The 15,989-nt window shown below is 33.3% G+C and overlaps 3 protein-coding genes across 3 annotated transcripts; 1 reads left to right on the forward strand and 2 right to left on the reverse strand.

The window, feature by feature from the left end:
• Positions 1–8,370: 8,370 nt before the first annotated feature.
• Positions 8,371–9,876, reverse strand: LOC146917178 (putative F-box protein At3g16210). The gene has a single exon (XM_085718957.1). The coding sequence runs from the start codon at positions 9,836–9,838 to the stop codon at positions 8,630–8,632; it is 1,209 nt and encodes a 402-aa protein (XP_085575083.1). The 5' UTR covers positions 9,839–9,876; the 3' UTR covers positions 8,371–8,629.
• A 2,945-nt stretch (positions 9,877–12,821) lies between these two features.
• On the forward strand, positions 12,822–13,628 carry LOC146917179 (uncharacterized). The gene has a single exon (XM_085721834.1). The coding sequence runs from the start codon at positions 12,822–12,824 to the stop codon at positions 13,626–13,628; it is 807 nt and encodes a 268-aa protein (XP_085577960.1).
• A 645-nt stretch (positions 13,629–14,273) lies between these two features.
• On the reverse strand, positions 14,274–15,163 carry LOC146917180 (ribonuclease MC-like). The gene is made up of 2 exons (XM_085721835.1): positions 14,804–15,163; positions 14,274–14,717 (listed from the first exon to the last, which is right to left on the reverse strand). The coding sequence occupies exons 1-2, from the start codon at positions 15,161–15,163 to the stop codon at positions 14,274–14,276; spliced, it is 804 nt and encodes a 267-aa protein (XP_085577961.1).
• Between the last annotated feature and the right edge of the window lie 826 nt (positions 15,164–15,989).

Here is a 15,989-nt window from a genome sequence, read left to right on the forward strand (position 1 = left end):
ATGCCAAGGATACTTGTTAAGACGTCAAATAAAAAAATAAGTGATAAATTCTAGTTAAAAAATGTTAGTAATTTCTTAAGTTTCAAGATGTTGAATACATCATTTCAAAATAAAACTTCTAAGTAGAAAATGATAAACCTCTTAGCATTTCCCTTCAAATTTAACATAGTAATTAAACCCAGACAATAAAAAGTTGCATGATATTTGATATGTTGGAAAACAAGTTTAAATCCTTAATTTCCTTCTTCTCAACACCTTGTGTGAGTGAGTTTTGCAACTACTTTTTTGCGTGGGTGTGAACTGGACATCCTCCTTACAATTATAGAGATTAATCTTTTGAGTCGGGTAAAACCACTTTAGATAACAAAACTCTTCCCCAAAAGATCTAATGCAGCTGCATTACCATGACTTAATTCAAACTCAAAACTAGGGATGTCATTGGGTACCCATGGGTACATATAGTATGATACCCGTCCCCGCCTCATTAGATAAATATGATATCCGTGCCCGCCCCGTACTCTCATGGGTATCCACTATGCGGGTACCCGCATGTATTGAGGTATCCATGGGTACCCATGGATTTTTGAATTTATTTATTTTTTGGTACAAATAATAACTTTTTTTAATTACCAAAAATCTTCAACTTTTAAACATCCATACATAATCTATTTAAAATTTCATAATATATGATATGTTTTATGATGTGAGTGAAGTAGAAAATGTGAACTTAATAAGATGAATTAAAAGAATAAAAAATAAAAATAGGTTATTAATGAAGAATCTTACGTGGACGGTAAAATTTCCTTCAATAAGGTAACAACTTTAAGTAATAAGATAAGACATATAAGAATATTTTAACAATTTACTTAATTTATTATCAGGTATGGGTACCCGTGGGTATGAGTACAATCAAATTTGTATCCGTATCCATATAATAATGGATAGTCAAATAAGGAGTGTTCGGTGGAGGAGATGTTGAGCATGGGGTGGTTGGAAGGGGGAAGGGCTTGGGTGTGGAGACGCTGTAACGCCCTACTTTTAATATTTATTATTTAATTGATTTATTGCATTTTAGTAGAATATTTTATGATTTATTATATATATTTTGATGGAATATATATATATATATATATATATATATATATATTAATAGTTGATATTATAAGTATTAATATCATTATTATGTGGGGGAGGAGTATTATTATTAGAAATAAATAATTATTAGGGAAGAGAGTAGTTTTTAGGGAGAAGAGCAATTAGAGAAAGGGTTAAGAGTCAGTTATAGAGAAAGAAAATGATAACACGTACAATTGGAGAAAAGAGGAGGAGTCAGAGAGAACCCTAAGAACGAAGAACGCAGCCGTTGGAATTCAGAAAAAATAATCTAAGGTAAGGGTGGGATTCATATTCTCTAATCTTAAGTATATTTTCTGAAATTGGGTTTGACAAAGGTTGCAGATTGTGAATTTTGGGGATTAGGGTAAATCTTATGTTGATGTTCATAGTTTTGGTTGTTTGAGAAATTAGGTTTTGAAGATGTGTTTGGTTGTTAATAGAATAGAAAATTCATTGAAGTTATGTTAAATTGATGCTCAGGTCTTAGATTTATCATAGGCAATGTTCCTTATCAAATTTGGGGTTGGGTTGATGAAAATTGAGATTCTGAGAAAAAGTGATTTTAAGTGTTTTTGAGAAATAAGTGATTCTGGGATAAGCTGTTTTGGAGATTTGAAAATATGATTTTTTTTTCAGTAAAATATAATAGGATTTGTCGAATAGAACGCGTAGGCGAAAACGGAATCGGATTCGGAGTAACGGTTAGGTTTCTACGGACGAAACGGTGAAACCGAAAAAAATGGGACTGCACAGAGCTGCATCGCAGGTCCCTAGCTGCTGCCTTCTCACGCTTGGGCGCAGCTGGCCAGCGCCTGGGCGCAGCAAGGCAGCCCCTCATGGGTGACTGCTTGTTGTGCTTTCGTTGCGTGCTGTCAGAACTTCGATTGTTGTGTTCTTGTGTCTTTTTCACTCGTTTCCATGTTGAATTAGCTTTCGGTGTAAACATGAAAGTTGTAGATAATTGAGTTAGCTTTCTAATGGCTTTGGAGTGACTAGAAAATTATTTGTAGATTTTGAGTTATGATGAAAATAGTCCAAGTGAGTCTTCAGAAAACTTTAAGAAAACTTAGCATAACTAATCCCAAGTTAGTCAAAAAACTTATGGTTGGTTTCCCAACTTCAACTTAAGTATTAGGAATTTAGTTGAGGTGTTTTGTGAGTATTTGGCTTATGTCTCATTGATCAAACTTGATTTTCTTTTAAAGAATGTTTTAGACTTTGATATGAATGTAATTGATTAATGTATATGTGGTTATTGTTGTTGATATGTTGGAATACATTATGTGAGTATTGTATGATACATAATATTATGATGTTATGCCGTTCAAGTTGTTGTACGAAAGTTATGTCGTTGCATTAGAGTTGTGTCGTTGCATAGTCAGAGATGGGGGCTTAATGCCCGACAGGTCATTTATGACCTTAGAGATGGGGGCTTAATGCCCGACAGGTCCATTTATGACCTTAGAGATGGGGGCTTAATGCCCTGGTGGTACCACATGCATATTGAAGTTGTCTAAGATGTTGTTGTTTAAGATGAGGAGTTGTTGTTGCATTGTAGAGTCGTCATAACATGAAATAAATGATGATTGCTTAAGATGTTGTTGCTGCCCTTGATGATGTTGTTGTTGTTCTGACCTTAATGGATGATATTAGTTAATGTTATATAATGATGAATATATACATATTGTTGATGTTTAAGATGTTGTTGGTTGATTTATCCTTATTAAATGATGTTAAGTTGATGATGTTGCATAGTCGAGTTGGTGTCGTCGATGTCTAAGTTGTTTTTGCTGTTGTTGTTAAATTGATTTCTATCAATGAGTTGTTAATGAAGAGTTATGTGAAGTAATAAGTTGCTAAAGGTTGTAGTTAGGTTGTTAAATTCCATTGATGAATTACATGTTTATTATTTTTGATTATGTATCTCACCCCTTCTGCTTGAAAATGTTGCTCTTCGTATGAGTAACTTGCATGTAACGAAGAATAGTGCAGTTGTGAGTGATCTCCGTCGTGTCGTCTAGGATGCTCTGATACGTAATGGGATGGAGATTTGTTTGATGCATTGTTTTCCTTGTTACGTATTTCTTTTATTATTGTTGGACTAATTTCACAAAGACTATTTTAAGATGTTAAGTTGTGGCCTTTTTGTGCCAAGGATTTTATAAGATGATGTAAAACTTTTTCCGCTGCATATGATTATTGGATTTTTATAAAGGCTGGTTATTTTAATAAATAGTACTTTCTATTATTATAATTGTGGATAATGTTGTGAGATGAATGTGATGCTCCGTTTCTGATGAGAAACTCTGATATTCTTTATATTTATTTATATTGGGAAAACGGGGTGTTACAGACGCCGTCTGTTAACTTAGGAGGAGGAAAGTGCCCGAGAGTGCTCTCTTTTATTACATAACATTGTTTTACAGGATTCCGTTAATGATACTTGAAGATGGTTGTTAGACCCAATCCATTGCTATTCAGTGCCGGAAGCTTATAGGTACCTTACACACTTAGGTGATACCGTGGATAGGACTCTTGTTGATGATATCTGGCATAGGCATATCCCTCTCAAAGTGTCTATGTTGGCTTAGCATTTTTTCGTCACAGACTATCGACGAAGGACAACGTGTTAAGGCAGGGTGTTCTTTGTAACGCCCTACTTTTATTATTTATTATTTTATTGAGATTAGATGTCTTTTTTATAATTTAGTCGACTTATTTTGATGAGTGATATTTTGTTATGTTATACGCTGGTATTTACTAGTATAATATATATGTTATTTGGTGTATTATTATTTAGTGGAAGAATATATTTAGTGGGAGACTATATTTAGTGGAGAAATATAATTATTAGAATAAGTAGATTTGGGGGCTGAAATAGAAAGAAGAGAGTTATTGGGCCTAATTAGATTTAAGAAGAGAAGTTAGTATTATAAATAGAGGAGTTAGGTTGAAAGACTAACATATGTAAAAACAAGGATTTGGAGAAAACAAGGTTTAGAGAGAAGAGAACAAGAGGAGAGAATAACCAAGAGAGAAAGTCTGCCAACGATAATTCTAAGGTAAGGGTGAGACTAACTTTCAATATTATTAAGTTTGTAATTCTGATAATTAGATTTAACAAGTTGTAGGATGGGTTTGTGAGGATTGAGAATTAGGGTTTTGAGAGACATTTGATGATTAGATGATGAAAACTTGTTGAATTGATGTAAAAATTGTGTACAAACCTTAGATAATCCATATGGTGATAATTAGAATCAGTTTTGAGGTTAGAACCAAGAGATTAGGTGAATTTTTGGAAAAATCTGCATTCTGCCCGAGCATGACATTCATCGCTCGCAGCCGCGAGCATTATAGCTCGCCTCGCGAGCTAAGAACATCATCGCTCGCCTCGCGAGCACATCGCTCGCCACAGCGAGTAACCCAGGAGCTCGCCACCGCGAGCAAAGTAGCTCGCCTCGCGAGCAAGTGAGTTTTAGAGGTCCAGAGAGGTGGTTTTTCTCGCCCTCGCGAGCAATGGTGCTCGCCTTGCGAGCAAGGCTGTTAGTTGCCCAAAATTATTTCCCTTGCGATTCCTTTCGCACGTGTAGTTATGAGATGACCTTGGGGTATTAGATGAAAATTATTTAGAATATTATAAGCTGTCCAGAGAGTATAAATTATGATGATTAAGATTATTAGTAATGAAGTATTGTTATATATGCACTATATGTATTATTATGATGTTTATGTTGATGTGATTCATTTTTCAATGATGATATGATATATAAGACTGTTAAATGCTTCCTATGTTACTGTTTTGCTGTTGTTGACCATTAATGTCATAAGGTTGTGAGTGTCGGTATAAGTTGTAAAGATGTAAGAAGTTGTCCATATTTTTGGAGTCATAAGAGATGTTCACGATGTTTCTAAGTTGTAAGAAGTTGAGTCCATTAAATACTCATTTAAGTTGGGGGCTTGATGCCCTGGAGCCTTTGCTCAATTACGTTGGGGGCTTGATGCCCTGGAGCTTTTGCTCAATTATGCTGGGGGCTTGATGCCCTGGGAGCCTTTTTACGCTCAAATATGTTGGGGGCTTGATGCCCTGAATTGGTACCACATGCATTTGTATATCAAGATGATTTAAGATGATAAGAGTTGCATTGTCGAGTTAAGTTGCATTGTCGAGTCGAGTTGTTAAGATTGAAATATAAGTTGGTCATGAAGTTGATGTTGATGTTTGATTATGAAGCTGTTTATGATGATGCTATGATGCTACATGATTATTATTACCATATGTTGATGATGTTTATGTTGTTAAATATAATTTGATGAATTATATGCTTAATATTGTTGTTTGTGAAATCTCACCCCTTCTGCTTGAAAATGTTGCTCTTCGTATAGGTAACTTGCAGGTAAACAAGATTAATCGCGGTCGTGAGTGGACTCTCTCACAAGTGTGTCCTAGGTGCTCTGATACGTAACGGGATGGGAATTTGTTATTGTTTTCTATTCCTTACGTATTATTTAAGAAGTTTTCATGAACTATTGTTGAACTAAGTTTTCTTTGAGATTTTATGTTGAGGCCCTTGTGCCAAAGATTATTTAAGATGTTGAAATAATTCCGCTGTGAAGTTTTAGATATTACATTGTTGGATTTTGAAGGATAAATTATTATTTATTCCATTTATGACTTTTAAGAAGTGTAGCATTCCGTTTAAGTTGTTAAACTCTGATTTTTATTAAGAAATTTTTATGTTGGGAAAACGGGGAGTTACATTCTTGGCTCTACAGACATCACATGTGCAGCACCAGGGTGCGTAAGTGCGGAAATAGTATCTCATTTATTTCTCCAATGCGACAGGTCCAGAGAGCTTTGGTCCAAAGTCTGGAACTGGCTAGGTATTTCTTTGGTTGCACCTGTTCATCTACAACATTACTTTATTCAATTTTCCACAGTGGCGGGCTTGCCAAGATCTTCACATTTATTTTTTTGGACAATTTGGTTTGCTACAGTTTGGGTAATTTGGAAGGAAAGGAATAACTGTATATTCCAAAATACATCAACTACTTCCATTGCTCTTCTCAAAAAATACAAGCTAAATTCGTTCTTATGGATAAAATCTAAGCAGGTTTCCTTTTGTTATAGTTATACTGAATGGTGGAAACACCCGCTTTTGTGTATGGGTGTACAGGTGTAATTATTTTGCTGTTTTGTTGCTGGTGTTTCTTTAGCAGCTTTGTTACTGTGTAAATACTTTCCAGTGTTCCTCCTTTTGCACGCCTTGTGCAGGATGAATCACCGTAGTTAATGATATCTCATTTTGATTTGTTCAAAAAAATAATGGGTAGTCAACTACCCGTTTATTAGGGGTGTTCATGTCCAATCCGATCCAATTCAAACCGAAAAACCAAAAATCAAACCAAACCAAAAACCAAAAGCCGACAAAAAACCGCAATTTCAAATGGATTGGATTGGTTTTCGGTTCCCTTTGTATAAACCGATCCAATCCACTCCAAACCGAAATATATACATGTATATATATTATTATATGAAATTTTTATAAATGTTTCCTTAATTTACAATCTTGTAACTATTTTCTGGACTTAGTTCTTTAATAATGTTGATTTTTTTTCTTTCTTAAAAGAAATATTATTAATTTATGATTTTGTAACTATTTTACTTAACCTACTATTTTATTAAACTTACATTTGTATGAAATGTCATAAAATAATATATTTTCTTAAGAGAAAATGAAAAATTATACAACAATGAAAACCGAAAACCGTAACAAAAAAAAAAAACCGAAAACCAATCCAATCCAAACCGAAAAAATTTGGATCGGATTGGATTTGATTTTAAGACCAAACCAATTGGATGAACAAATAACAAAACTGAAGTAATTAGATCGGATGATTTTTCCTCCGAAAACCTAACCAATCCAATCCGCGAACACCTCTATGTTTATTATACCTGTGGATACCTGTTTAGCTACATGCTCCGTGCCTGTCACGGATTTTACCCACGGGTAACCACGGACATGGTTATTTTTTTTCCACCCCTACTCAAAACCTCTAGTTAAGTTTGAAAGAGATTCTTCGTTATCTTGTCCAAAATCAATGGATTGTTGGTGGAGTGGAAGTTATCTTCGTTATTTTAGGGCGCATGTCCAAAATCCAAGATTCTTCGTTATCCCAAGGAATGCAACAATTACTTTTCTTTATAATTTTGGATCCTCTCCATTGAAATTTCTCTCAAGTTTTCTCCATTTTTAATCTCCACCCTTAAAATACAACAATTACTTTTCTTTATAATTTAATTATCACTTTCTCTCTCATGTTTGATGGTTGAGATTCCACTTAAGAAAACTTGAGAGAATTTTCAATGGAGAGAATCCAAATCCAGCATACCTAGCCCTTTATTAATAAAATGATTTTTTTTGGTTACATATTAATAAAATGATTTACTCAAAATAGATTTTTTTTTAATAAAATGATTTTTCTAAAATTCTGAACAAACACTTAAAAATGACAAAAATTATTTTTTTCTAAAAAAATCTAAAACGAACGAAGCCATATACATATCTCCATCGAGTCAACAAAATGAAGAGTAACCATAGTCATTATCAAAATCTTTTTACCTGACAGATTCGTGAAACTAAAACTACATATGAAAAAAATAAATCTTATTCACCGCTTATACTTTATATCATTCATAATTGAATAAATGAATTGTTTTTTCGTTTCATAAAAAAAAATACATATTGAATACTCATATCCCTAGCATATCCTCACAAGTATTAATTCCATCAGACAGCTAGATTGCAGACACGAAATAAGTTAAGGTATTGATCCCTCAAAAAAAAAAAAAAATTAAGGTATTGATAAATATCTAATATACCAACAATTTTAGCCAAAGCAAATTTTAAAAAGAAAATAAAACCACTCTTGTGTAAAAGAACTCAATACAAGGATTTGTGTATTTTTATCTAATTGTTTGTAAAATCACTCTGAAATTTTACCAGCTTGATTCATGACTCATGATACATAGAATATACAAGAAAAAACTAAAGCACAAACTCAAAAAAAAAAAAAAAAACCACACCAGTCATTCGATTATCATGTTCTCCACATATCGTATCTCTACATTAAATTGGAATAAAAACCACACCAGTCTACAAATAGAAAGAGAATGAACTTTGAAGATAAAGTTGATAAAGCAACAATATTCATTTTTTCAAGCAAAAAATAGAGTACCGAAGCATTATAAGGCACACTTGACATCCCAACTAGATAAATAAATAACGAAGTACAAAAAGTAATTTATGGAGACGGGATCAGAACACAAAAAGACAGAAAAAAAAAAATTAACTTGGAATCAACAAAATTCATAATTATTTAATACTTGCTTGATGTTTCATTAACATTTACTATGATATTGGTGATTGACAAACAACTTTTATTTTTATTACAAGGGAAAATTCTGATAAATAGTACAATCATAAATCTCTAAGATGCAAACACAAATACCCAATTAATGATTTATTCCTCCAACTGGGAGAAGAATTTTCTTGTAAATTGCAATATCATAAAAGTGAGCTCCTTTAACACCAAGTTCTTCGGCCTTCTGGGTACTTAAACTGAAACACACTAGTTTACCATCTTTATTTTGGAAGAATATATCACCATTCTGCCCCGTTCCAATAAGACGACCAATGTAGGGCAGTGGTCCAATAACAAAGAGTTTAGTCCATGATTCGTTCACGCCGAGTTCACCCAAAATTGATATGTAAAAAGTAGTTGTATCTAACAAATACCACGAGATCGAAGCAATAGATCTATTAAGCACCACCAATCGTCTACACACAAAACCAAGATAAAAGTTGGTATCTATGTCTAAAGGTATGTCTATGGGTATGGATGTAGTAAAAAACATTTCGTTGTTCAAATCAAATGAAACTAATAAATGTTCACCACGATTTTCACTTTCAGACCACCAATGAGACATTCCATCAATGTACAATGGTTCAAATTGACCAATATTACATCGCTTAGGCATATTGACATCAAGTTTCTTCCAAGAATTACACCTTAAGCTATAAATCTCCCATTCGGGTTGATATGATATTTCGTTCCACGACACATCTTCGTGACGCACATGGAGACGTTCAAGACGACTGCTACTTATTGAAGTGAATTGTATGTACCTAATAATCTTAAAGTCCTCTTCAACATGGTCATAACCAAACCCATGAAGACCAATCGAAACCTCCCGATAAGGTGGTAAAGACTCAAGGGGGCTGGGAGGAATGGTCTTGAATTCATGGGTAGCTGGATTCCACAATACAAGTGTGTTTCCTTGTGTAAGGAAAATAGTTCCGGTAATAGTATCGCAACCATAAAAATCACAACCATAAAAATCAATGAAAGGGTTTTCCTCTTGAAATTGATTTGGAAAGTCTAATTTGACTCGATTCTCATACCTCAAACCAGAAAGTGAATAGAAAGAACAAAAATAATCACGAGACTCTTCAACCTCATATAGGAGGAGAGATGTATCACTATAGTGAGAAATAGAAATGAAATTACTGCGGAAATGAGGATTTTCAAATAAGAGTGCCCATGTTTTACATACGCATCCGAATCGTTTCACAGATTTTAAAGAAAGTTTCACCAAAATATAGAATATAAGATCATTGGGTATGTGATTCCTAACCTTTTTTTCACTTACGGATTTGGCCATCTTCGAAAACGTGCGAGTAAAAGATTTGATGAATTCAATTGTCGTTGGATTTGTGGATTTCGGTGAATGAAACTGACTTGGCTGTGTTTTTAAACAAAAGAATACTTAATTGAGAAGTAAATGTAATCTAATTTCTGATAATTTTACACTAAAATAATTATATTTTAAATTTTTTTAAAGATATATTTAATCACTTTAAAACTTAAAAAAGAAGTCGTGAATTTAGCTCAGTTGACAGGGACAATGCATATATGTAAAATCAATGGTTCAAACCCCGGTCACCACCAACAAAAAACTTAAAAAAGAAGTATTTGTAAAAAGAAAACTTAAAAAAGAAGTAATATTAATTTATAAAAAACAATAAATAACATTAATTTTGTCAAGAAAACAATAACTAACATTTATAATTCGGATTCTGTAACTCCTCTTTTATCTCATCATTCGACCAAAATATTAATTTTTTGTTCGTTTTATATAAGATTATTTTTAATCAAGTAGTCTATTGGCTAAAAATTCACCCATAGATAATCCCGACTGTATATGGATTAAAGAGACCCCACCTTGTATTTTCACAGTCTTGACTTTTGATTTATTGTCAGATTTTTGTTAATAAAATTTTATTATTGTAAAAAAAAAAAAAAAGGTGTTTGTTTCATATACATATAACTTATAGAGAACTTTCTCAATTAAGTTAACCGACGGTATTTTATAATTTCCTAAAAGAAGCATAGTTTTTCATAATATTGATCAATTTCGTTTGTAATTTTGAAGACCAATTGCTACAAGGGTTTTCGATTTTTTTTTTTTTTTTTGAGGGAAGCAAGGGTTTTCAATATAATGAACGGTAAAATGTTATTCCTTTCCTCATTTTTGTCTTTTTTTTTATTTTATTTTAAAGAAGTCATTTTAGTCTGTATTGTTATTCGATGATGTTAGAGGTGATTTTTCATTTCATTTCGTAATAAGTTCCTTCTTTCCATTCAAAAATAAATAAATTACGATTTATTTTGAAATAATGAGCCTCTCAAACATGTACAAAGCCGTATGGAAAAACAATTAAAGTTGGTGAGATAAAAATATAAAAAGAAAGGATATAACATGATCTTTCACATTTATTGTTCTCGCAAATTTAGCTTTTTGCGCATAGAGGGAGAGCACAAGCCTTAAAAAAAATTGATCATTGATCCAACAAAATGTTCATGAAGATATGATTGTATTAAGGTATAATCGAACTGCCAATAAGCACAAAATGTCCAAACCAATAGTCAATTGTTTTGTACAAAGCAGTGTATAATTTAGCAGAACCAGGAGAAACAATATGCTTGTCGTCACCTAAAATCAATATCAATATAACGAAAACAGTACCTATATAAAATACAAACATATAGAATAAAAAATGGCTCCATAATGATATTGCAGCCAATATACAAATTAGGAAATTACTAGAATCTTGTAAAACAAAAATTATTCTATAGGCAAGCGTTCATGCTTTGGAACATGATTTGTATGATATGGTGGTGTTGATTTTACCATTTTCAGGCTTGTACTTTATCTCTCTATGTGGAAATAGCCAAATTTGAGGGAATAATAAATGTCAAAGATCATGCTATATATTGTTTCTTTTTATATTTTAAGATTTCTATCTCACAACTTTAATTGCTTTTCCATTTGATTTATCAGGCGGCCTATGTACATGTTAAACGACGGAATTGTCTGGTGAGGGACAGGGACAGATGGAGCCAACAGTGACGGATGAGTCTTTGCGATGAAGTAAAAGGTGTCTGCAAACACGTTAGCACTCCAATGCTTAAGTCAGTATAGAAAATGAGAAGGAGTGTCTAACAAGTGTAGGAAAGTGAATCATACCTTGGGATGAAGCTAAGTCAGCCTTATATAGGCGTGTGTGTACATGGTCGTTTCGAAAATTTTGGTGGCCTATGGGCGAAGTTACAATTTAGGCCCTACCTAATTAGTATATAAAAAAAAATTGAATTCCTAAAGTGTGAAAATAGTTTTCTTGAAGATGATATTTTGTTACGTTTGGAAATGTGATATTCAATTCCCTAATTTGTCCTTTTTCAATTAAAATGTATACTCCCTCCGTTTCAAAATATAAGCAAAATTCACTTTTTAGGTTCATTATTTAATGATGTATATGGTTCATAATATGGACCACATACATCATTAAATGAATGAACCTAAAAAGTGAATTTTGCTTATATTTTGAAACAGAGGGAGTATGGTTTTAGCATTCACTAATATTTTTCTAATTAATGAACCCTTAATTTTATATTTTGGATGGCCAAATTTTGAACTTATTTTTTAGGACTTAGGACGGTCAGCCTCCTCGTCCCACCTCAGATACGGCCCTGCGTGTGTGAGAATAACCATCCCCGTGAAATGTGGCACCTCATCAGGCCGTTGGAGGACACATGTAAGGTGTCTGATGCGCGGGGCGTGCCTCAATGGGGTGTTGTGCACTGGATCTAGCGTGTTCCTCCTGTTGATGTGTCTTAGTTTGGTGGACGTTTGGTCCACATGTCAGCGTTGGATTGCCTTTCTGACCAGTCCAGAACAACGATGGACCTATAAATTTTGTATAGTGAAGGTCATATATATATATATATATATATATATATATATATATATATATATATATATATATATATTAATATTCTAAACACGTTTGAATAAAATCACTCAAACATTTAAAATTTTAATGATAATTAAACAAATTTGAATTTAACAAGGAAAAAAAAAACAAGGACTAAAACTCATGCTTTTAAATTTTATAGGCTGATACTCCATGCTAAAGATCAAATAAAATTATAAATTTGAACTATAAATTACATTTTTTTTGTGCTATAACGGTAATCAAATTAATAGGCATATTGATATATAATCATCAAGAACAAGGTTATGTAGACACTTTGGCTTCTCTGTGCCTGGTTCTAATGGAATGAACGTAACAATAGGTTATTTAATGCCCCGTCTCTTTGATTTGGCGGTGTCGAAGGATTGTTCTGTGGAGGAGATGTCGAGAGGAGGTTGGGAGGTTGGTGGTAGGGGGTGGGAGTGGCGTCGTAGGTTGATGGCATGGGAGGAGGATAGTGTGAGGGAGTGCTCGGTGTTACTTCATAACTTTGTTTTGCAGGAACATGTTCCTGATACTTGGCAGTGGTTACTCAATCCCACTATTGGTTACACGGTGCGGGAGGCTTATCAGTTTCTAAATAACAATGGTACCCCGGTGGACAGGTCGATAGTTGACGATGTTTGGCACAAATTTATTCCTTCCAAGGTGTCCTTGTTTGTATGGCGCCTTCTCCGAAACAGGTTGCCTACCAGAGACAATTTGGTGCGGCGTCGTGCTTTACAGTTATCAGAGTCGGCTTGTGTTTCCGGTTGTGGTGCACCAGAAACCGCAGCTCATTTGTTTTTTGGGTGCAACACTTTTAGTTTGATTTGGTATTCTGTTTTACATTGGTTGGGTCTTTCAGCGGTGCTCCCAGGCGACAGTCGACAACACTTATTACAATTTACTAATATGGCTAGCCGGCCTAGGGCCACTTACTTGTTCTTGAAAATAATTTGGTTTGCATCAGTGTGGGTTATCTGGAAGGAAAGAAACAACCGCGTGTTCAATAATAAGGCAGCTGATCATCATTCAATGGTTGAATTAGTTAAGCTCAATTCCTTTCTTTGGTTGAAGGCTTCACAGCCATCTTTTACTTATAATTATCATGATTGGTGGAAAAATCCACTCCCTTGTATGGGTGCTACTTTGTAATTGACTGTTACTTTTTGTGGTGCTTTCTTTGAAAGCGACACCATTTTGTAGATTGTGAGTAGGTTGGGTACCTTTTGCATATCTTGTGCACGGTATCGCAACCTTGTTTATAATATATACCATTTTAGTTTGTTCAAAAAAAAAAAAATAGGTTATTTAACAATACTATTACTCATATTCCCAGGTTGTTGGACAAAGTAAAATACTTGTCTTTAGGATGGCTGAAAGCCAAAAAAGCCACCCTTTTCAATGTTTCGACATTGGCTAATGGTTTCTGTTTTTGTAAGACCTGACTGGCCCTGTGTATCTTTAGGAGTCTTTGTGGCACGTCTTGTGCTATTGAGATTCTTGTTTTGTGTTTATATATATCACATTTTTTCTTGTTTTGTGTTTATATATATATATATATATATATATATATATATATATATATATATATTACATTTTTTATTGTCAAAAAAAGGTTATGTGTCTACTTTTCTATCTAAATCTTAGAATTTTTTTTTAAATCAAACTCTTTAAAATGAAAATAAATATTGGACTAAATCATTTTACTTGCAAAAAGAAAGCAATATAAATTTCCATTAGACTAAAGGCTTAAATCGCCACAATATCATCTTTATTTAAATATCATATTTAAAATGATCAGAAATACACTTCGGATTTGATAGAACAACCAACAAATTCAGTATTACAATCTATGAACTTTGGATCTTTACTTGCAGTCAAGCAAAGCCTAACTTCATATAAATAATATTGATTCTGAATCTCTTGGCATCGAATTTGTGGCTTGCATTTCATGTGTTTAATTATAGCATCGAAAATGGCTTGTCTGGGTACAAGTATCCCACGGGGTATAATACCCTCCTTTCGAAGCATCTCTCTTAGGTTAATACCATTGTAGAGTTTCAATGCCAAAGAAAAGTATTCATATTGATCCAACATTGGATATGAGCATGTTCCATGCTTTACCCATTGCTCACCCCAAAATCTAAGGTTGTCAATGCGTGGTACCGGTGGATTTAAGTTATCCCTCACTTCTAATGATGGCCAATCTTTGTTGAGTTGATCCTCTCCTACTTTATATACCTGATCAAATAAAACAAATATATAATGTACATTTTGTAGATCATGGTATAATCTATACTATATACAAAAAAAAACGAATAACTTACTTTGGGCCAATTAAACAAGTTTTGTCCGAGGGGAGCACATTTTCGTAACTCAGAGTGTTTCTTGCTTGGCCAAAAACCATGAAGGGTGAAGTTTATTGGCAGTGAAGCGATACATTTTTTACCCTTATAAGGTGCATCCTTGCAAAATGTTGGTGGCCATGTTTCAACCAACATAAAATGATCAAATGAAGGTAAAACTGGAGGAGGTGGTGGTAATTGAGGAGGTGGTGGAGACCTTAATCTACTTCTTCCAAATGTTTCCGCTAAAAGACGTGGATCAGATGGAAGAGGGTCAGCAGCCAACCCAACATTACATGAAAGAGCAAGGATGACTAATATGATTGAAATGGTGTTGGCCATGGTCATTGGGAATAGCCAGTAGTACGTAGGTATTTTGAAGGTTGGGAGTTTGTTTGTGGTTTTGCTAGGCCTCCTAGTAAGTCATTTTATAGGTAGCTAGTATGTAGTCATTTGGTTAAAGAAATAAACAACAATTAACACGAGTTAATAAGTTTTTAAAAAATTAATAGCAGTAATTAAAACCTTAATTAAATGATAATCTAAATGTGTCAATTTGGTAACACTAAATTATCAAAATGCAACACTGCTAAGTGGCGCGACTTGTCATTTCGTCGAATTGGATGAGCATTATTTTTCACAACACTGCTAAGTCTAAGTGGCGCGACTTTCCCTTTCGTCGAATTGGACGAGTGCTATTTTTTATCCACTAATTTGTTTGGTTTATATTGATTTTCACTTTTCTTTGCACTTATTGTTTTTTTAAATAATAACTTTACTAAACAAAGGGCTAAATATTTTGTTTTAAGATCTCAGTTTTGTTGGATGTTCTCTTTGAGAATACGTTCATCGGATCGATGTGGTTCTATAAATTATTTTTAGATTTTACTTTGGTCTCCTTATTTTCTTTGTTTAATTTCGTCATTTAAGTTACGAACGTTATACATTTTGATCTCACAAGTTTTTTTTAATCATTTTGCTTCTTTAACTTATAAATTTTGGACCCTTTACTCTTAAAAATAACAAAAATTTTACATATTGCTTCCTTAATTACAAAATAGAACTGTCAAATGTTTGTAACTTAATGACCAAGATAAAATGAAAACAATTTAAAGTACCTTTGTTTCCAACGTTTGGAACTTAATAGATTAGAAAATATTTAATATTT

This window comes from Medicago sativa, chromosome 6, assembly GCF_051527215.1.
Source record: "Medicago sativa cultivar Bolivia chromosome 6, Bolivia_mono, whole genome shotgun sequence".
NCBI lineage: Eukaryota > Viridiplantae > Streptophyta > Magnoliopsida > Fabales > Fabaceae > Medicago > Medicago sativa.

Bases quoted from the DNA above. Each gene is read 5' to 3' on its own strand.
- LOC146917180 (XM_085721835.1), bottom strand. From the start codon at position 15,163: ATGGCCAACACCATTTCAATCATATTAGTCATCCTTGCTCTTTCATGT. The intron at 14,718-14,803 runs GTAAGTTATTCG...TTATTTGATCAG, and splicing joins ACTTGTTTAATTGGCCCAAA to GTATATAAAGTAGGAGAGGA.
- LOC146917179 (XM_085721834.1), top strand. From the start codon at position 12,822: ATGCCCCGTCTCTTTGATTTGGCGGTGTCGAAGGATTGTTCTGTGGAG.
- LOC146917178 (XM_085718957.1), bottom strand. From the start codon at position 9,838: ATGGCCAAATCCGTAAGTGAAAAAAAGGTTAGGAATCACATACCCAAT.